General features: G+C 40.6%; 1 protein-coding gene across 1 annotated transcript; it reads right to left on the bottom strand.

The window, feature by feature from the left end:
* Positions 1-1,119: 1,119 nt before the first annotated feature.
* LOC133142123 (serine palmitoyltransferase 2-like) lies at positions 1,120-21,245 on the bottom strand. The gene is made up of 12 exons (XM_061263123.1): positions 20,968-21,245; positions 18,616-18,810; positions 18,006-18,160; positions 17,137-17,285; positions 16,708-16,832; positions 15,299-15,392; positions 14,394-14,499; positions 13,965-14,184; positions 11,665-11,791; positions 4,898-5,033; positions 4,675-4,804; positions 1,120-3,212 (listed from the first exon to the last, which is right to left on the bottom strand). The coding sequence occupies exons 1-12, from the start codon at positions 21,112-21,114 to the stop codon at positions 3,090-3,092; spliced, it is 1,707 nt and encodes a 568-aa protein (XP_061119107.1). The 5' UTR covers positions 21,115-21,245; the 3' UTR covers positions 1,120-3,089.
* Between the last annotated feature and the right edge of the window lie 1,541 nt (positions 21,246-22,786).

Raw genomic sequence — 22,786 nt, 5'->3', positions numbered from 1 at the left:
AATTAACATGTCAAATAAAAGAATCATGTTTTGTATTTTGTTGCATATATTTTGCATGCCATGACTTCCTGATGTCAACATCATCAGAGTCGTTTGTCCTACAAGCGATACTAAAATAATTTGCATTTGAATTAATCTCTATGGGAATTGGGGGGTGGGACTAGATTCAGCTGTGAATTATGCTGATACAGTATGAACACATTTGTTGGCTAAATGGCTTTAAGTAATCAAGGGTCCAATGTATCAGTAAGCCTCATACCACTGTGCTGCTGTCAGATATGCAGTAGATGCTACAAGAATTTAAAAAATTCATCAGGGGAAACAATCGTTGTAGTATCTACTGCATAACTGGTAGCAGCTTGATGGTTTGAGAATCATTTGATACCTTGGACCCTTGATGACTTAAAGCCCTTCTGCCAACAAATTTGTTCCATACTGTATCAGCATTATTCAGCCAAAGTGTTTGACATATGATCAATTGCTCATCATGTAAAATGTAGAAGTCAGGCTGCTTACAATTTCTCTAAAGAATGATGGCTAAAAAGATGAATGTGATGTCTTGGAATATGAAAGGAGTCAATAATCAAGTCAAGGGTTGGAAGCTTCTGACCCACTCAAAATACATATAAAGTACACATAGCATTCCTTCAGGAAACATAGCTCAAACCCCATACAATATCTAAACAGAGACTGGATATGCAGTGCCCGTGGAGTCGGCATATTTTTAAAGAGAGGAGGAATAACAATCCACTTTATAATTAAAGACAACATTAAAGGCAGTGAAGGTAGGTAGTACATACCCTGCTGGAAAAAAAAACAGCTCAAGCTAGGTTTTGAGACAGCTGGTAGCTGATTAACAAGTTCAAACCAGCTGGACATGGTTTGACCTGCTCAAGCCATGTTTTGAAACCACTGGTTTTGGTATGAAAATCAATCAAAGAACAACTCCATATAGCGGTAATATGGTCATTGTCTTTAGGTCGATGTTCAATAATGCAATAAAAACAAAGTTGGGGAAAAAAACACTTCTTACACGCAAAGTGGACTTGGACTATACGATGGTTGCGGCACATCACAGTGTCAGTACTTACATGTAAAATAAATATAAAGTAAACAAGATTATTTTCAGTCATATTTTAATATTTTAAAGAAGTGAAACGGCAAATTGAAGTGACTCACCAAGATGTAGCAAACAGCATTGATCCAAAAAGTATGCGATTTCTATGCGTTATTGGTAGCAAGTTAAGTTTGAATACAAACATGTTTTAAAAGCAATCCAATATCCAAGCCTTTAATTCACTGCACTTTCCCTGACAGTTTGACCTTCCAGTTTTGACAAGGTATGCGTTTGTCAGTAGCATACCATATTGTTAAAATTCTATTGCAAAAAAGAACAATACAAAAAAAATAAAGAAAATATATTACTCCAGTAGTGAACTTTCAACTTTAAAGAAAGGAACAGAATGACTTATATCATTCATAATATAAATAGACATCTTTGTACACTTAAACAATTCAGTTGACAGTTGTTATTTAGTCTGGTTAGACGTTATAACGTAAGAGTTAACGTTTTTTTGTCATTACGGCATTCATTGCTTTTCTTCATTGCTTTTTTATGTCAGACGGTCATCGTCAGACTTCACATTGTTTCAAGTTCTCCTGTCAAGCAAAGCAGAGAAAAATGACCAAACACATTTGACATACTTTTGATGCATTATAGGAGGAAGACCAATACATACCACTACGCTGGTCATTTAAGACTAAATCTGGAATGACTCCTGGTTTTAAGACAAGTCACAAAACAGTGAAATATGATCGATTCAGCACCCTTTTACTGTAAACTAGCAGCTTCAGTTGACTACGTCATACATGCATTTTTAAGGATTACAAATGATAAAAATACCCATCAGTAGTACTTGCACTGGGAGCATGCAGTCTGTAAACATGCATGCATTTTGAGAGTTTGTTTGGAGCTGCCATTTTTGCCCAGTAAAAAAAGAAAAGAAAAAAAGACACTTAATATAAAGTGTCTATTTAAGTAAAGACACCTTAAATAAATCTATACATGAAAAGAATGCATCCAAGGCAAGTAAGAACAAGTGCAAGTCACTTTCAGACCCCTTCATGATAATGAAAAAAAATCACATTCCTTCAGCTTTTAAAAACACCTTGTGTCTTTCATAATGATAAACAATACAGATGAGCACAGATAAGAATGAAGCTTTAAAAAAAATATCACAGCAGTATAAAATTTAAGATGAATAAAACTCTTTCTAAACAGTAGTACTTAACAAGATTGCACTTTAAATATATCAGTCCCCAACAGAAATACAGCTAATTCACACCGATCATTTCTTTTTGAAAACAGAATAAAAATGACTTAACAGGTCTTAGCCATTTTCAAAAAGCTCCAAGTGGAATCATTTGGAAAGTCATTCTGACAGCTTTGTATAGCTGTTCACAGAGGAGTCATTTGCATTGACATTACCCAAAGCTGCTTTCCATCTAAAAAAAATAAATACTTTGGTAAAGTAAGAAAGGTAATGCCTCAATTCAAGTTAAGAGATTGGTCCTAGCAGAAATTTAAGTTATACAAAAAGACAAAACGGAAAGTTGCCAATTTGATATGTGATAGATGAACAAAAGTCCACCTGCAATGATATGGAAACAAAAACGTATAAACTTCAGTGGTTTTTGGACAGCAGTTGCTGTATTCATTTAAAAAGTATTTGGGTGTTCAATTTATTCTTTTTCCTTCTAGGCTCCCTTTTTAAAATGTGCCAATTCAAGAGGTTCAGAGTTAATATAGCACAAACACAATCTGGGCACACAAACACATTGACAACCCGTCTTCTGCAAAGTCCCCAAAATAAACAAAAGGCCACAATAAGTTAAGACACAAACCAAACAGTGCTTCAGACAAAAAGAAAAGAACAGAAAGCACTCTGTGCACACTGCCTTGCCATCATGAGCTCCATGTGTTAAAATAAGGATGATAAAAGGGGCTTAGGTTATATATTAAGTGGTTCTGTGGATTTTCACAGAGTGCTTCAGACGAGCAGTGCACATTTGGTTGCAGTGGAAGACATTCAATCTTCATTCTCTTCGTATGTGGTCTCCCCATCAAAGGATCGGTCCAGCGAGGGAAGTATTCTGTGTCGGGAGTATTTCACATGCAACAAGTCGCCCACCTCGCTGATCATGTTTAATGCCTGCAAACAGAGAGCAATAAGGTCGGACAAGACCGCAATGCAATATCTGCTCCGGTGTCAGGTTGAGACAGGAAAACAGAATGCACACAATGACTTCACATCACTCTCGGTGATATGACTGAGGGCGCTGTGCACAAGTCTTTTATGTTACCCGTTAAATGGGCTACAAAAACACACAGCTCAACATCATGTGCAAAGTATGGCATCAACAGACAAGGAGTCATTTGGGGCTGGTTTACAATGCATGACCAGATCAGGAGTGAATAATGTGTCTCGTGTGTGTTCAAAAGTAAGCCAATATGGAGGGAAGATGCAGTTAACAAATCAATCTGACAGAAGCAGATCACCAGCAGATTTCAACAACACACATGAAAGATCCCACTCTACATTAAGAGCAGCTACAGCTTATGAAACGGCCCAGCAAAGACCATCACAGAAAGAACAGGCAAACCACAGTCAAGTGAAAGTATTCTTTAGCAATAGAGAACACCTTTCTGTATTGTGTTACTGCCAGCCATGTGGAAGCAATTTGCCTGTTTCTTTCCTCTCCCCCCCCCAAAGTCCTGAATAAAAATGTTAACCATTTCATGAACATGTGTGTGAAAGGGTACTTGCTTAAAACAAGAAAAATGTGGGGCTTCATACGAGGACTCGTTCAACAAAGGCGATTCTATTGCGGAGTGGGGCTTTTTTTGGGGGGAAAAAGCGCAATATACTTTTCAGCATGGCTAAATCAAGTGTCCTTGGGGAGGCAGATTAGATGCTCTTTGATCTCCTGCCAAAAAGCAGGGCACCATGGAAGCCATGGTTACGTAAAGCCGCCCTCTCACACGTGAAACGGGGCACCAACTTCTTAAAATTCATTCATGTCGCAAACAGCCCACCCTGGCTTTGAAGGGGGAGCATTTACACGCCTACGAGCCTTATTACAGACTTCCATAACTGGCCTGTGAAATCCTGAAATGTGCACACTGGCCTAATTGAAAGACTGGGGTTTTAAGCTGGTATTAAGATGCAGTGTTTAATTAAGAGGCGAACCACGTTGCTCATTTCAGTCTAATGACCTCAGAGTTGTAACATTTCTCAGCTGTTCAGGGCATAATTGTTGCATGTATCCTCACTTAACCTGGCTATGCAGTCCAGCTCAGTTTTGCAAGCTAATTTGTGCTGCGTTTATTTCACATTTTTTACGCCTTTGCTATGGGTCAGGCCCTTCCATCAAACGTTTTCTCTAACGGGAAATTGCAGCATTTGGACATTTTTTGCAGTCTTGTGACGTGCGCAAATAGCACAAAATAACAAAGGGAAAATTAGCACGTTTAGCTTGGCTTCGCTTAAAGGATACAAATGTCGGCCAATTCGTATTCGCTGGCTACGGAGAATGTCGAGGGGTTTAAAGGACCTGGATGAATGTGGGCTGTTGAGGTGGAGAGCGCACGGCTCATAAAGAGGGAGAGCTTACCATGTCCAGCATTTCTTTGGTATGTGCTGCAGAGATACAGAAGCGAGCTCTGGACTCGATGATCGGCGTTGCTGGAAACCCAACCACCACCACCCCGATGTTCCTCTTCAGCATCTCCCGCCCGAACGCACTGGAGAAAGCAAGAGGGGGAGAAATGAGCACCTTTCACTCAGGTCAATACTACACCTGTGGCTTACAGCGTCGTGTGGGGGTCTGAACCAACCCGATTTTCGCTGGCATGTAGAGCATCATGGGAACCACGGGGGAGTCGGCGTTCCCATAGATGATGAAGCCCATTTCCTGGAGTCTTCTACGGAAGTACGTCGTATTCTCCGCCAGTTGCTGAATCCGCTCCCGGCCTGCGGAGATCGGAATTCAGACGGATTAAAAAAAACTCCACCATTGTCAATGTTTCCACTCTTTTGTTTTCAAAACAATTACAATTAATTTAGGCTTTAGCTTCATGCCCCAGAGCAACTGCTGGGAACTGTAATTCAAATTTATAGTTGAAAATGAATGAGTAACTGGAAAGCAGAAAACCTCCCTGGTGGTGTAAAGTCTTAGAGTTAATAGACTTAAGAGGCTGTTCTGTCTAAGTCTATTAAACTAATTTGAAAATGTCAAAGGTGGAAGACTGTGTGACTATTCATCTTAAAGGATTAACAAGGTGGTTGGTCACACTTTCTAGGTTTTTATATGCTATTTGCACAAGCATTGACAGCATTGAAGAAACACGATGAAAATATCAAGTATGTCTGTTCTTTAGTTTTGGAGAAATAGGCGTGTTAAATTTATCGTCCTATTTTCAACCGGTTGAGAATGTTCTCCTCGTAGTGCATCACATGAGGATAACCACTCCCCTATCCACACAGTTTTTGTGCCTTTCTACAGGCAAGACAATCCAATTATTCTACTAACATTAGGTTCACTTAAATTAGAGTGCCTTTTAAGGACTATTACAGCATTTCTGGTTGTATTCATTTAGCTAGCTAGCTAGATTGCTTTCATAAGGTGACATAATCAACAACTTTAGCAAGTTAGCTAGTTTGCTTTGATAAGGACGTCATAGTTGTGCTTTTATCTTAACTTGGCTAGCTAGCTAGGGAAAATTATTATTGGATAACTCAACGTACTTACCTTAGCTATCGATAGTTATGTTAGCTAGCTAGCTTGTGAAAATTCAGTCTCCCTATCATGGAGTCATAATGGTAGCAAACAACAATGTGCGGAAAGTGGGGGCACAGTCTGTCAATCATAGCTAATTGACAGTTCTCATTACCATGCCCAGACAGTTTGGGTGAACTTTTATAGTGGGAAATTTAGAAAAAAAATTTGAAAAAAAAAAAAAAAAAAAAATTTTTTTAAATAGAAAATAAAAAGATTTTTACATTTAAATGACTGAATTAAAAAAAAAAAGTATGCAAATTTGTTTTGTTGTAGCCTAAAGACAACTGGCAAGTGCTAACCCTCCACTAACTCCCAATGCAAAGCAGTGCTGTAAAAACCTCACAAACCCAACCTAAAATTAATGAACCATTCACACCACACTCTTCCCGTGCAATTCCCAGTTCAAGTCTGGTTGAAGCCCGTTTTTCCCAGCACTGTATGGCATTTCCATTAGAGGAGGCTGCAGAAAGGAAATTGGAAATGCACACTCAGACACGACCAGCCTGACGGGAGTTCCTGAGAATGCGCTCGAGTGCACACAGGCTTGTCCCGAGCCTGAAGGAATTCAGAAACATTTGGCCAACTGCAGAGTGATCCATTCAAAAGGTTACGTTTGCAAGTATTGGTTCTCACTTGTCAAACATTCCATGCATACTGAAGACCTGCTTGGAGGAATCCATATTTCCCTGGCAATTTCTTGCATTGTCAGTCCGATGTCCGTCTGCTTCTCACCATCACCACCACCACCACCACCACGAGAAAAGCACTTTTGTACATCTGAAAGAGTATGTTAATAGCTAAACTGTAAACTGCAAATACAAAGTCCTGCAATTTTGGTGCTACGCACTGTGAGACAGAGGATCGGATCTATGGGTTGCAAATTCCATCTAGTACCAAACAAGGCCTCAATCGCAAGCGTTTCCATTGAATATTTTTAGCAGGAGAAAGTAAACATCTGGCACCCCACACGCAGGTTTTGTTTTACAGCACGTATTTCCTGAGAGGAGAGGAGAAAGAAAGCAGTAATCACTAGCAAAGAGAGGAAAGGGGCAGTGGGGGGGGGGGGGGGGAGGACAGAAAAAAGGGCACTCCACTTTACCAAAGTGCAACGTGAGAGCCCATCGCACAAGACACGTGCTGGTCTCTCCGACGTGCGCTCGTGAAAAGTGCCTCCGCTGGCTGTGAAACTGGAATCTTCCAGCGAACACCCCCACCCCCCACCCCCGGTGTAAATTGGCCACTGACAGATACAGCAAGTCGTGACCGGGTCACCCGTTCTGTGGCTGAAAAGCAACTCTCCGCAATGCGTAATCTTAAACACCGAGCAGTGAAACCGGGCCCGCCACAAACACCCCCCAAAGTGTCCCCTTTTAGGAGCGACAGCAGTGACAAATTACACTGACGAATGAGCGATTTCCATCAAAACAAATCTCATTTGTATGTAATTAACAGCCATTCATGATATATTTTGTAGGACGTTAAGGTTTCATGGATTATGTTAAAGCACATGCAATTCCACAAAATTATCCCCAAACCAAAAATCTTTCAGCCCCCCCCCTCCCGGCTTTTCAGCGACTATTCCAAGATGGGACAACTTACGAAGGTGCAGTCAACATCATTTGAGAAGTGCAAGAAAACAAGGTGGAATATCTCACCGGCATGGCAAAACTGCAAGAATGAATATATTAAATAGGAACATGCATCTGAAAGCAATGAAGATTTTAGGGAAACTCAAACTCTTAACTTCAAACCCTTCAGTCGACGTGCTTGTGCTTCTTGGGAAAGGGGTGCCTCCAAAGTAAATCTTTCTGGGGTACACTTTCAGCGACCAGTTTCACAATACACATTCTTAACTCCTTCCAGACACTGACTGGAGATTTGGAGTGAAAAAGGCGGCTCAAAAAGCTTCCAGATGTGGGAGCCGTGTTCCTTTCAAATGAAGGTTTCTCCTCGCTTCCTTTTCATCTAGTGGGAGATAATTACAACCGCCCGGTCCGAGCGCCGTGCTCCTGACGAGGGGGACAGGAAGCCGGGCTGCAGTCGAGCCATTCATCTCCCTGATTCATTCACCATGTCTGTGACACATGTTCAAACAATCCCACGAAGAATAGATGGATCTCCTCCCGCGCTGAAAACTTCCTTTTGTACGCCGGCGGTTGAAACCCATCGTTGTTCCGGAAGGAACCCATGTTAGTGGTCCAATAACGGATTTTGAAACACTTAAAACACTCACTTCCCATTACACACTGCCCTAGAATTAGCCTTACATTTTTTATGGCTTACTCAGACGTCACCGTGACGAAATTCAGAGTGAAATGTACTGCGAGGTAAACCAATTCATTTAAAACAATAGATCAATCAGTAAATTAATTAAAAACATTCAATTAATGTCATTAATGAATGTTTTCCCTTGCACAACTTACAATCTACACGGCTCCACCTGCACAGAGTTCTCACTGGAGTTCTTTTAGTTCTTTGAGTAACTCATTAAATACAAGGAACGGTCTTATCAGGATCTCAAAGAATCAAGGAAGGCAGGGTGGCGTACAGAGATCCAAGGCTCTCTCTCTCTTCCTGGAGTTGGCCTGCCCTCATCCCAAGAGGGGGTCACAGACAAACACACTTTAACACCTAAAACACGTGTATCTGCACTCCGCGCCGGCACAAGTCAACACCTCGGACGGAGACAAATGGCCGTCATTGGTCTGAGTGAGCACACAAGGTGAAACCCATCTCAAAGATGCCATGAACAAACGAGACAGGCACTCTCGACTACACGACCCCATTCTCCTCCTCAAACACCTTGGCAGTCTCAGGAATGACAAACACACTTTATTGCACCTGTAGGAGGAAGATTGCTAACTGGACAGATTTATGACTTAAAGTAACTCCTTACAAAAAGGCTCCTTTGTCTACACTTGTTTACGCCTAACGACTGACAAACAAGACTATATTATCTTGAATGCATCTTCGTAGCGAAAAAGTACCCTCTGGCTTCCGAAACACCTGGCGAAGACCTTTTGATAAAGTTCCGGGTTTGAGTGAGGTTTACCCTTCTAACTGGAGAATTTACTTAACAACTGCCCGCCAAGACCACAAGGCTTATCTGCATTTCTTGCATCTGTTGTCACTAAGCATGCACATGCTTACAGCACTTGCATACTTTGCACGCATTGGCTACATGTGGCAAGTTTTAAATCTAGGTTAACATGAAACAGAACCAATTTTACATTTAATTATCCTAGGGTTTGTGCAATCATAGTTTTAATACAGCAAAAAACAAACACTTCATTTGGCAGTCCCTTTAGACCACAGCTGAGACCCAAGCACTATACGTTGATTATGACAATGTATTACAGTATCTAAAACGGCTGTGAAAAATACCAATGTTATTAAAATGTACGCAAGAAAGTAGTATCAGATGCAAACATTGAAAACCTGAATTGGGGCAGCCTGTAGCCTAGTGGCTAAGGTACATGAGTGGGACCCGGAAGGTTGGTGGTTCATGCCCCAGTGTAACCGCACAACTGTTGGACCCTTGAGCAAGGCTCTTAACCCCGTACTACTTCAGGGGGGATTGTCTCCTGCTTAGTCTAATCAACTAAGTAGCTTTGGATAAAAGCTAAATAACAAATTATAGATTATAAAATTGAATGCACATACTGCACTTTACAAGCAATGAATGTTAACAGTTAATTGGCTGGTATCCAAAGACTTGTTCTGAGATGAGTCTTTGGGAAACAAACTGATTCGTAAAGGCCCAGAAAGTTTTCAACATATTTGCATAATAACGCATATTTAATTAGAAAAAATGTTCCTGTGGACACAATCGAAAATGAATCTTCTGAATCCAACTGAAAAATTAGACTAGAGAAAATGAAAAGGAGCAGTGAACACATTCAATGACCACTTCAGCCGATTTAGAGGCAGTCTGGCTTGCCGGCCAAACGGGAAAATGAATTTGAACAAGGACGAAATAACTGAGCTCAATGATGGCTTCCCTTTGCCTGAAGTGTAAAACAACACAGGCACAAGTGGGTCTGAAAAGGTGTGTGCTCTCAAGGGGACACAGAGGAAATCCGCTCTTTATGAAACCCCCCACCAAACCTTGATTGGTTTTGCTTTGTGTTCCCTGTTTTACCAGGTGGCCAATGACTGCCACAGCCAAGCTCAGCATAAATGACCCAACTCCTACTTGCATCAGTGTAAATTCATCACATAATTAGCACCACATTACACCAATTGGGCGGAGGCCATAGCTTTGTTATTGCGTTGCTTATGCCTTAATGCCTTTGTAATCCCATCGTGGTACACCATCCTTTGCAAATGTAGACACTGTAAAGATTTCAGGAAGCAAGTCGGTGCAAAACAAAACACATATTCTATGTTTAACGCATTCTGAGGTACTACGGACATGCGTCTCAATGCGCGTTTTGTGGAGAGGCTTAAAAAAGTGGTCAGTGAATCTGCAGGAGATTTTAAACCGTGTGAGTCAATATCGCCGTCACTCAGACTAAGAGGAGGGCTAATAAGACTTGCACATGGTCAGTCCAGAGGTGTGTTGCACCTTCAGCACCAGGTTATAGAGTGATAGATGGGGAGAGCAGAGGATCTAAAATAAACCCTGCCACCATAAAATATAAATAAAGTATATTAAAAAAAGATAAAGGAAAAAGCACCTGGGCCGGGTGTTGGGAATGACAGGTCTTTGTCCGGAAGCTAAATGTGCCTTATGTGTCCTTTACTCACAGTGAATACTTGTCTCCCTTCACCTGGATAAGGCATGAGAAGGATGGCTGTTTGTTGGAACTGCCCTGTTAAAATTGATTGGCAGGGGAAGGTTTTGAACAGTGTCAAAGAATCTGGATGCATTGCCGTGGCAGATTATGGGTTAACCATTTCCCAGGATCAAACAAACTGCCAAATCGCATCTGTGCAACAGAACTGCCTTATTTAATGGCAAATGGAAAAATGGGCCTGAATGTGTGAAAGACTTCATCTCAAATGAAGGCCTACTTCCTATTCCAGGAGATCATCTTGTGGACAAACCTTTGAAAAAAGGATTCTTATAATGGTATAAAATGTTCAATTTGTGTAACTATGATTGACTGCAGTTTTTTGGCAATAGGGTGTATGTGGATTTCGGAGGTGGGGAAATGGTACTCCCACTGCTTACCACGCAGTTGGTTAAGGACACAGGTATGCGTGATGTCAGCTACGGGCTGGAGGGGAAATGGCATAAAAACAAGGTCTTATCCACACCCCCCAGGCTGGTAAACATCAGGCACGCTGCACTGTACAGGAAATGATGGTTTCTGAGAGCAGACGGAGGCTACAGGTAGCTTGGGTCTGCTCAAACACTTCTTTCAGCTGGAAGGGTTTAATCTCACTACAGACTAATGAACAGTAACCAACTGCAAATTTGCACTGCACTTTGGTTTATTGCAGAATTATTTGGTTATTTTTTCAGATAGATTAGACAAGAGCTAAAACTGGGATTTAAAAAATGCAAATGATAATTTACCTCAATTATATTCTTTGTTGAAAGCAAAAACTGTTTAGTGATAAAAGAGGAGACCGCAGTTAAGCTTTTCTCTATCCCCTAGTGTGAGGACTGCATACTGACAGACTTTGATATGCAGTTGAACAGAGGCTCCATCTTGGCATACCATATTCTTAAAAGGTCTATACCGCCACCTTGTGGTAGTCCTACAATACTTGTACGGACTCCGCTTTAGCTCAATTTGGGTGATACAAGCTTGCTTTAGCTTTGCTTGTATCAGCCAAAACTGTCAATAGCAATGCCCCTGTTTTCAAACTTACCAATAGTGGTCCCGTCCTCTCCCATAATGCACTTCATAGAAGCGATGATCTGTTCTACCACGGGGGGTGACATGGACGTGGCGTAGACAGCACTGTGAGAATGTGTACAGAGGTAGTCTATCAGCTCCTGTAGAGAAAACACACAGTTCTGTAAATATTCAGTTCAAGTCAAATCAATGATTTGGAATGCATTGAGATATTTCACTTCATGAAATAGTACAAATTCATGATGTAAATCCAATCTGTTGAGGGTTCTTTTAGAGTTTTTTCTCCCAATAATCTCCTTTTTATCAACTCCCACTTATGTTTTTGCCATTATTGGGTTCAGGATGGTGGGTATCAGCACTGAATATGACAAAAGGCAGGCTGAAACCTGACTAGTGACCTCGGACAAAGGTTACAGTATGAGAATCAACAAAGTTGGGAGTGAATGACATGCATAAATCTGACTCATAGTTTCTCAATCACCCATAAAGGAACATAAAACAAAGAGAGGAAATGATCCTTTAGTCCTTGCCATTGCGAAGTCATTTAATACCAGAGTACATTTAAGACTCACCCCAAGGTAGCCTCTTTTTTAACAAAACATTTTTTGAATCCAGAGGGCTTTTGGCATCCTGTTTTCATACTACTTACTACCAGTGGTTGTGCTAATACAGGAATCAGTGCTTTTATGATTTTTTTTTAAAGGTTACAGGCAATGACCCACACTTGAACCACAACTAAATAATTGGTAACACTCTCTCAGAAAGCATTTATTATGCATTCATGAGCATTACAGAAGCACTACATTACAATTACATTAGAGCAATGTTTTACTAATTGTCCAATTAAGCTGTTATGTTGTGGACTACAGAGCATATTCATGAATGCACACCGAGCACTTCAAAATACATGCATTACAACCATACAAAACAATGTGTGTGTGATAATGTATAATGTATACATTATGTCACCTATAGATAGATCTGACATGATCTGATATGAGAATCATATCATGAAGTGTGGCTTCATACATTCACTGAGGCTTCATGAATGATTTTCATGTGGTTAACTTATGGTCTTGACAATTTACTTTTCATAATGCCTTAAACTATGCTATAACAATTAAGCGTTATGGAACGAGAACCCGTGGTATATCGTGGATATTGATATTGGCACACCGTTACACCCCTGAGCTGTGCCAATATCCGCGATATACCACAGGTTCGAGTTCCAGAACGATTTTATACAACGGTTACCACATTTATCTTTCAAAATTTCACAAAAGAAAGACAAAACAAAGTTTAAATGAATGTATTTTTTTAAAACTATATTTAGGGTAAAGTAAATTCTTTATGGTAAATGTATTCTTCCGCTGAACAGTAGTTTATTTGTTTCTAAGCAACGGTATTGCTAACGTTAGCTAGCAATAATGCATCTCCACTCCACTATCTAAGCAACGGTACTAACGTTAGCTAATGTATCCCCACTGCACTAATGTTAGCTAAGCAACGCAATTGCAATAATGTGTCCCCACTGCATGAACGTTAGCTAGCTAGTTTACGTTACACCTGACGACACTGACACACAAGGCTTTTGTCTTTGTTCAATCTGCAGATGCAGCCGTAGTTGTATTTTTTTTGTTCCTACTCCTTTCTAAATGCCCGAGAAGGTCAAAGGACAATAAAATTACTAACTTTGTAGCGAGCGAGATGATGATGACGTTACGTAAATTCCGGTTACAGTAGATAGCGATGATCTACAAACACGGAGTAATATTAAAAACATGTGAACATTCAATTTAGCCGTGCGTATATCGTGGCATGGGTGGAATGCAAACTGACCAACAACAGAGACAATGGGCCGGACATATTTTTTCAACTTTCCCCTATCTGTTATCATTACTCCAGGACAATGGACAACGCCTGTGTAAAAATCTATTTACCCCAACAAAACACCAGAGTAAAAATGGGGAACAATAGCCAACGGAGTTGTCTGCATGGTCACCAACAGTGTGTTACCAATGTTACCTACAAATGCAATCAGCCTAATTTCCATCCTGACGAAAACAAATGCTGAAGTGACTGGTGTAGAAATACTTTATGAATGACGCAAGTCCTGTCCTGCTTGTCGAGAAGCCAGGGACACGCCACTTGAGACAACCAGCTGTCCTTACAGGAGCAACAGGCTAACAAGTTATAGGGATGGTAGACCCTTATTACTCACAGTTAATCGCGTTATATTTGGAAAGCCCAACAGCAAATTCACAGCATTTGATAAACTAACTGAGTGTGGCTACACAAACAGATCCCGTTTACCTTTTTTCCTCCAATGTATCCCCCAGCTGACCCAAAGCTCTTGGTGAAAGTCCCCATCATGACATCCACGTCCCTGGGGTCCAGCCCAAAGTAGTTGACCACCCCTCTCCCATTGGGACCCAGCGCTCCAATGCTGTGGGCCTCGTCCAGGTACAGGTAGGCCTTGTACTTCTTTTTCAGGGCGATGATCTCAGGAAGTCGTACGATGGAGCCTTCCATGCTGCAAACCACAGGGAGATTATTATGAAATACTACTAAGTAGACTGTAGCAAGAGAGGCCTTCTCTGTTAACTACAAGCATGTTCAAAAAGAGAAGGCAGTGTTAAAACAACTCCCGACAGAGCATGCGATCCACAATAGACTCAGATCAACTCACTTTGAGCAGAACATTTAACATTGAACATTTAACTTGGCAGCCACTCAGTATACCTGTAGATTCCCTCCACCACAATGAGGATCTTCTTCCAGGGTCTGTGAGTGCGTGGCTGCCCATGAACGATAGCATCTCTAAGGAGCTTCTCCAAACTCTGTATGTCTGAAACAACCCAACAGAACCACATTCCCTTTATGCCTTTAACTTTAGTCTTGGAAATAACCCAATTTTGGTCCTGTATACATGACTAGCTGAATATCCTGTTTATGTCCTTTGGTCAGCACTAAATTTCACAGTATGAACCACCGGTGATATTTTCGTTCTTTGCTTAAAAATTAAGTCTGCAAGATTAGTTGCAAGATTCACATATACACATGCCTTTCTTTCATTTATTTTCAACATAATTTCACAAACACTTGAGTTACCAATTGAAATAAGTTGTCAGATATAAAAATTTGTTTTGAATGTATACCATTGGCGAAGAATTTGAGAAAACATGGCAACAAGATAACAGTACAGCAATGAGCACTCTGTGCTTGGACTTCAGAATACACAAAGTGTTGAATGTTTATAGCTTGTAACCAAGCATCAACACTGTCCTCCTGGTTACTCTAGAGCTCTGGTTTTGTTGACCAAGCAACATTGACAAGTTCTCAATAACAAAATAAAGTTCATTAATCCCCCACTCCATGTAAAAATGCACTATAGAAAACATTACAACACATTTCACAGATATAAACCTATCATAAAGCAGTATAAGCTGGGTCCTTCCATAGCATATGTGTTTACCCCATAACTAGAGACTGAGCAACACAGAGTTAACACACCACTGCTTTGTTTATGTGCGTCAGAGATATAAGCCTCAACCGTTGACTTGGGAATGGTTGTTGTTGCTAGGCAGCATAGAGACAGGTCAGCATTAAGTAAACCAGAACAGTGCAGAGATAGGACGCAGGCTCACTGTTGTGCTTGAAGACACGGATTGTGGACCTGGACAGTCTGGCTCCCAGCACCAGGGAGGCGTGGTTCAGCTCGTCACTCAGGATCAGACAGCCCTGAGAGGGAGGAGCCCCGAGACACAGCATCATCGACATTACTCACCTACGAAAAGCTGCTTCCTGATAAAATATAGACAGGAACACAGAGCGTGTCTCCCGGCACTCGAAAAGCAATGTATCCTTCTTTCCTTCACCTGTCTCCTATTTGGAAATATGGGGGGAGGAGACAAGAGGAGGAAAGGAGAATGCATTTTTATCAGTAGTGGGACACACCCAGAGGGATCAGCGCAGACTGGTTAACGCAGGGACTGCATTGCATCAGACGCTCCGCTGAATGAGCAACACTACCATTTCACAACATGGAGATAAACATCAATGAGGCCATTATCTTACTCATTTAATCTGACACAAGGCCACAATCGCAGGATATCACTGAATATGGAGGAACTAATATAAAAATGATTCACCACACTGAAATCAGCATTAGTCCATAAAGCATAACGTACATTCAAGTTGTTCCTTAACCTAAAACTTGGTGTGCATCTACAGGAACAGCACAAAAATATAGGGCTGAGAATTCAATTTATCAAATTATCAATTTTACCCTGATGCACGAATGTCATATGATTTCCCCTCACCAGCCAATGGGAAGTGAAAATATTGTTCAATCCTGGCAAATTGTAGTTTACACAATATTAAACACAAGACGTTAAAGTGTGTTCAGATGGCCTTCTTGCGCAACTAAGTTTTTATATTTGCACAAGGACATTTTTCAGATTAAGTGGACAGTACTCCTCTTTGCCTTGTGATTGCCACAATGTTAGTGACAACATAACAACAAACATACACAGCCCGTCATATGTTTAATTTAATTAATGGCTCTCTAATGGAGATTCCTAACGTACTAACCGTGGGGGCCAACACATTAATTATTCATCTACTGTAGCTGTAAAACATTTACAAATCTAATCTGAGCAGCATATAATCAGGAACAGAAATCTACACTATCACACTGCCTGCTGCTGTGTGCTCAACATCACAATGGAGCCTTCTGCCCTTAAACAGGAAGTGGAGTAGAAATGGCAAAAATAAACAGTGGCTCTCGGGCAATCCAGTTTCCTGTAGATATATGGTCTTTTATCTACTTCTCTTCACGTACTGGCTTAAGGGCTAGAGGTCATGAGCAGGCGCCATGGTGGCAGAACAGTAAAGGAAGCTTGTGGACGTTGAGTCATAACCCTTGTGAGATGATACAGCAGAAGGTCCCATTAACCTTTAAGGCATTTTAAAATTGGGCAACAGCTGAACAGAACTAAAATGAACAGCAAGAGGAAGACCGTAATAAGAGAGAGTGAAAGCGGAAGAAAACTACCTTGCCAACAAGTGCTGGAATGTTCATGGAGTTGGTTGCAAAACCCATACCAAAGGCCATGGCAGACTCCACTCCCAGGAATTTTGCTACCAACTTCTCCAGGTCTTCATGCCTGTCCAAGTTACCTGAGCAAACAATATTACAGCAGTTACACACTCAGTTTACCCATTTTAATTCTCACTGGTTTATCCAACCTTTCATGAATCTGCCTCCCATCTGGTACCTTTGAAGTTGGTTTTGTGTTAGTCTACTGTACATGAGAACTGTGTTATCACATGTAAACACGTGATACTGTGTTATCACAAGTAAACAGAAGATTTCAGCTCCCGGATAGGCCTCATTTAAAGGCAACATCTGAAATTCAGTGCCACTAATAAGGAAATCTCTTGAACTGAAGTTCCCTGCAGTCTGGGAGCATGAATGTCTTACCCATCTCCTGCCTGGTGCTGCCTACGCCCACTCCGTACTTTCTGGTCACCTCTGCAGCAGCATCAGCACACACCCCAGAGTTCTCAGCAAAGCCCAGGTAATTGTACGAGCCCAGGTTGATAACATCTTTCAACACTTTGCCTGTGTATCTGAGAGGATAAATTAATTTTAGTATCATACATTTTAAATATTGGTTGTGCTGATGTGCACCTTTCATTCTGGTGTGTCTCACACAACCCCATGGATGAACTCAAAACATCAGCAAATCAAGGGTCATCATGACCGATGGCCTCTACATGGTACAAGCAGCCTCACTCTGATGTGTAGGATGCTCCAATAACAGGTCACACACTCTGCCTTCTGTCACCTTCTAGCAGGGTCCCTGCAGAGGTATTATCTGTGTCCTGTGCTCTGATGGGGGTTCCACAAGAAACAGTGCTTGGCCCACAGACGTCTTCCTGTGCTAGCTTTCTAGGCAGGTTTTCATCCATAATGCCTCTTATACATTTCTCTTCCACAGCGGTCTCATTGACAGCTCAATTTGTCTGGACCTCATCACACTGCCAGACACAACTGTTTAACACTGACTTGTTACCGCTTAGACTGTAAAAATATATTCAAATTCAAATGCTCTAAACATGACTTTTTCTCATAAGAGACCAGTTCAAATGTGAAATTATCAAACTTCTTACCAGCCAATCAGCTTTCCACCATTCGCCTACAATAAATATTCCCATGATTTCAGAGACTGTGCTTGCTTACTTACTTTGTTGTTATATAAATATGACTTGGACAATTTAAATGTTACACTTAAGACAGGGGATTCCTCCCTATTTTGGTCACATTCAGGAATGGAAGAGCTCACTCACTCAAAGGTCCAGTTGTAGTCATGGGACACTCGCTCCACCAGATCCATTTTGGCCCCTGGAACACTGCATATGGGTCGGTTCCAGCTGTCCCGAATTCGCATATACAAGTTTCTAGTGTAAAAGTTTTCAAAATCCTGATAGAGCGGTACAAAGTCCTTGAAACAAAGAAAAAGATGTATGAAAAATTCTGGAAATAGTTCCAATGTCTCAGAGTTTCAGAAAAAGCATTTAATGCACAGAAATAAATGGCTGATTGCAAAGCAATTAAAGCTTAACATTGAAAGTTGTCACCATACAATACAAAGTAGAAGTTTCTCTGCATTCAAGTGCTTGCATTTCAGTGCCAGAACTAATGTTTCAGGCAACAACAAAAGGAAATCCTTCTGAGTGACTCTTCCTTTAAATATTCACCTCCGGTCATTTCTGCATAACACTTTTACACAACTTTTCTCTTCAAGCCACAAACAACGCCTGCACAAGGAATGAGTAAATTGGCTTTGTAGGCTTACAGTAGTAATGTTTCCTTCCTTTTTAGTAAACACAACCTCACAGAAAAGCAGTTTTTACTGGACAAGTCAAAAGAAGAAAAGAAGCCAATCAGATGATTTACCTTTTGTTCTTCTCTTTCTCTGGCAATGTGGCATTTTTCGATTTTCCATTGCCTCAGGAAATCCCGAAGATATCCAAATATTGTGAGAATGCCATAACCCATGTACGTGAGGACAGCAACCAGCATGGGAGTCTCCTCAAACGATTCATTGAAAAGCCGGCTATACAATCCTCCATTGCATGCAATATGATGGACCTAAACATTAGGAAGACAGAAAGCAAAATATTGCTCCAAATGTTTAACATGAAGTAGAAAAAGCATAAGAAAACAAACAAGGCAGTATAGCAGATATAAGGCATATTCCAGAACAAATATAACACTAATATATTCACATACATTTGAACTAACTTTAACAAACTCAAAGTAATGAACATTTGCACCGATTAAAAAAAAATATATAATAACTTCTATGTGGTCATTTACATATCAAATACACTGAACTGGTAGCCTACAACTTGCATGGATTAATAAGATCTCAAGAACAATTCAAGGACCTGTGAAGGGTACACAGATAGTGTTTGAACATGCATCCTTCTGATGCATAAATAAATAATAAAGTCCATAGTAAATATTAGATTAATGTACTGCTCACCGTAGTAAATGTACTGGAAAATTATTTTCTTCCAACATGCATGCACTGACATATCCACTGCACTTCGAAAATTGTAAGCGACTGTACGTATTGAGTGACAGAAGCATAATCATTCAACTTGAAAAACAAGTTTGTGTCCTAGCAATGAGAACACCTTCAGCAAAAATTTGAAGGGTTCTGTAGGTTCTGCGTTTTATACTTGGATTGGAATGGGTGTGTGTGCGCTGTTCTTGTGTCCTTAATTTAATAAATTGTGGTGAACATTAAGACTCACAAGTGTCAAGAACTGACACAATGAAGAATAATCTCCATATCCCATCATAACAGTTAGACTTGGACAGAAATTTCAAACATATCAAATTTACGCTCATTATAACAGCAACAAACAAGAAATGTATCTGGGCCACGAATATCCTCCAATTTTCAAATGGGCGGATTCTCAGCTATACTTGGACATTCAGAGAAATTCAGAGACCAAGAATGTAATCTGGTGCCAAACAGCTTTTCCAGTTCGGGGTGTTAGTTCCACGTTTCGTTTTTCTCGAATAGTAATCTAGTAACGGGCGCTGACACAATAAGTTGGCTGATCTAGCTATGTGGCTGGCTACATTGTTGTACATTCAGCGTGTACAATAAAATAGCACAGGTCTATTTCCCATTGTACTTAGTGGTGTGTAAACTAAAAAGCACATTGGCAAAATGGAAAAAAATAAGAAAAGGTTCCGTGTCAATTTGTATAGGCTAGTCAGAGTAATAGTGTGTGTGTGTGTGTGTGTGTGTGCGTGTGCGTGTGCGTGTGTGTGTGTGTGTGTGTGGCGGGGGAATGTAATTGGGTTGTTTAGGTGGCAGACTTAATGTTAAAACATGTTGACTTGCATATTTGACCGATAGGACGCTAGCTAGCAGCCAATGATCATTGGCGAACTTGAACATAAACCATGTATCTTAAAAGCACATTTGAAATTACATGCCGATAATTTCCTATTTAAATCTTCCCATCAATTCATTGGTACGCAACTCGCAGAACCTAGCTAGATAATGAACTCGCTAGAGTAGGACTTACATGCTAACTAGATTTTGATATTCAAGAGACATCCATGCATTATCTAATTAACCGGCTAGGATAAGTTACAATATGAAATGTAGCAGGACTACGGCAAGACATACAAGTTCCATCTATTACAGTCGGTACATTCATGCGACCACTACCGTTGGCGAGATTTAACATGCGGGTCCAAGGTAAAACACATGGTAACTGTAACTGTTCGTTTTTATTACCTGGCTCACGGACAACACGGTAGGTCTGGGTCTGGGACTGGCTGACAAACTAACTAACGTTATGTTAACCAACAATAGCGGAAACCACCAAGCAGCACATTAAGGACTAGTTAATCTATTTAGCTAGCTAAACAAGAGACGATGACAAGTGATCAATTTAGGAATCAACTGGCTAAGGTGATTTTGACTATAACATTACACTAGATTCGTTTTCAGCCGCTGAAGAGAAACCTTGCCTGTATCTAACGGACATCAAGTTATTCATAGATAACTAACGTTAGCAGATACCACTTTACAAAGATAACAAGTGTTATATTATTCTGGAAAAAAATAATTATGAGCAGGCTAAATGGATAGCGTTGGCAACTGTAATAAGTTAAACAGGCAACAATAACGTCACACTGTCCAATTCTTGCTTTTCCGGAAACACAGCCCTTCCTTATGTACACTAAATTGCCGTATCGTTGACGACAGGGCCTCACCTTCTCCTCGGGGTAGCAATACTTGGGCTTCTGCTGTTGGTGGAGGTAATTGTTCTTCACGAAACCGTTCTTCCGCGGCTTTATACCGTTTATAGCATGCTGGCAAACTTCCCCATTTGCCGATTTGTTTGCTGAGCTTTCAGTCATACTTAACAGTATAGTTGAACATACAGATCTACATTAACGTGGTCATATGGTGAAAATGAGACGCAGACCGACTCAAGCCAATATACACCCTCCTATATTTAACACTCCACGAGTAGAAACCTGAAAATCCAGCCCGGATAATATCCGGAAATAAACGCCCCTGATCACTTCAGCCAATGATATTAGTCACCACCGACACAGAGGGGAAAAATAGGAGAGGCTTACAGCTCTAGGTCATCTCGATGCTCTAGGTACATCGAGGGGGTGGTCAAAACGTCAGTGGAAATAAACTGCAATAACCTTACCTAGGGTGTGGACCCTCCATGTGACATAGAGCTCACCTGTTCAAGGCGATGTTTGTAGCTCAGTGAAATATTTCAAATATTTAAATACAATTATAAACCCCCAAAACATTTTGTGACACACTGAAATAATATATTGCAGTAGTTGATCTTTGGAAGAAAATAAATGTTAGACCTTTTCCATTAGAAAACATGTTTTATTGTGTTCCTGTAACACAATAATAAAATATTGCAGAAGGATCATTTGCATAAATACTCAGCAAATATTTGAAACTGTAATTTGACACAAGGGAAAAGCTCACTAGCATTGAGAGCCTATGGATTTCTCTGCTTGAATACAAGTTGACAATTGATCATGGTCTTTTTTTGTATTATTACAAAAATAAGAATTAATCTATGCATTCTCAGATGCTACATTTCCCTAAATGTTTTGTTTTCTTCTTCTTATCCAGAACCACTTGTTTACTTCTTATATTGCTTGTTTACTTCATATTAGTAACATTTATGCAGGATAGTTGCTGAGTGATCTGAAGTAGTTTCCTTCCGGCTGCTTATCGGAATATTAACTGTACTGTTCCCACCTGGAATTTGATCTTGTTAACTCTGACTAACACAGCCACTTAAGTGCTGCGCCACATCTTTTGAGTTGAAGCCAGTCGGCATAGAGCGATTGCCAGACCCTAGAGATGAGTCCATCTCACATTCCATCCCAGGGCTCAGATGACCAAAATTCAGTTACTGAGCACAGAAACATCTGCCACAGTTTGTGTCACCCTCAGAGAAGAAATACAGTGTGACTCGTTCCCTTGGCTGGAGACATTGGTCTTCAGTTGAGCAGGCTAATCAGCAGACCTTACAGTACCCTCCCTTCAACATACACACAATGTTCTTTTTAGCAGCGCTAATTAACTTAGCGTGTCTCTGCATCATGGGAGAAGACCCCGGGGAGAGCCAACAGGGATATGGGGACAGCATGCAAACTCCTTGCACTCCGAGCTACCCAATTAGGAAGCACAAAGTGATAATAACAGTGCTTATACAATAATAACAATAACAATACAGAATAGTGAGATATTTTGGATAATTTGAAAGCTTTTTAAATAGTATTTTAAGAAGGCTCATTCTCAATTGTACTGCTGTGACTGGACTACAAGGGACATGAAATTACTTATTGAAAAAATTATTAATAGTCAGTGGTCACTCAGAGACTTCAAAGCGCTCATGGATTTAACAAAATCCGTTCCTGATCCTGCTTTGGTGAATGGCAAATTAAAAATATTACAAGGTGTAATCTAAATCAGTAAGTAAGCAAATATATTTGATTTAGCTGAACATGGTTTTTAAGAAAGCTGGTGATTGAGTTGATATGA

This window comes from Conger conger, chromosome 1, assembly GCF_963514075.1.
Source record: "Conger conger chromosome 1, fConCon1.1, whole genome shotgun sequence".
In the NCBI taxonomy this organism is placed as follows: domain Eukaryota; kingdom Metazoa; phylum Chordata; class Actinopteri; order Anguilliformes; family Congridae; genus Conger; species Conger conger.
This window is presented reverse-complemented; position numbering and strand designations above follow the sequence as displayed.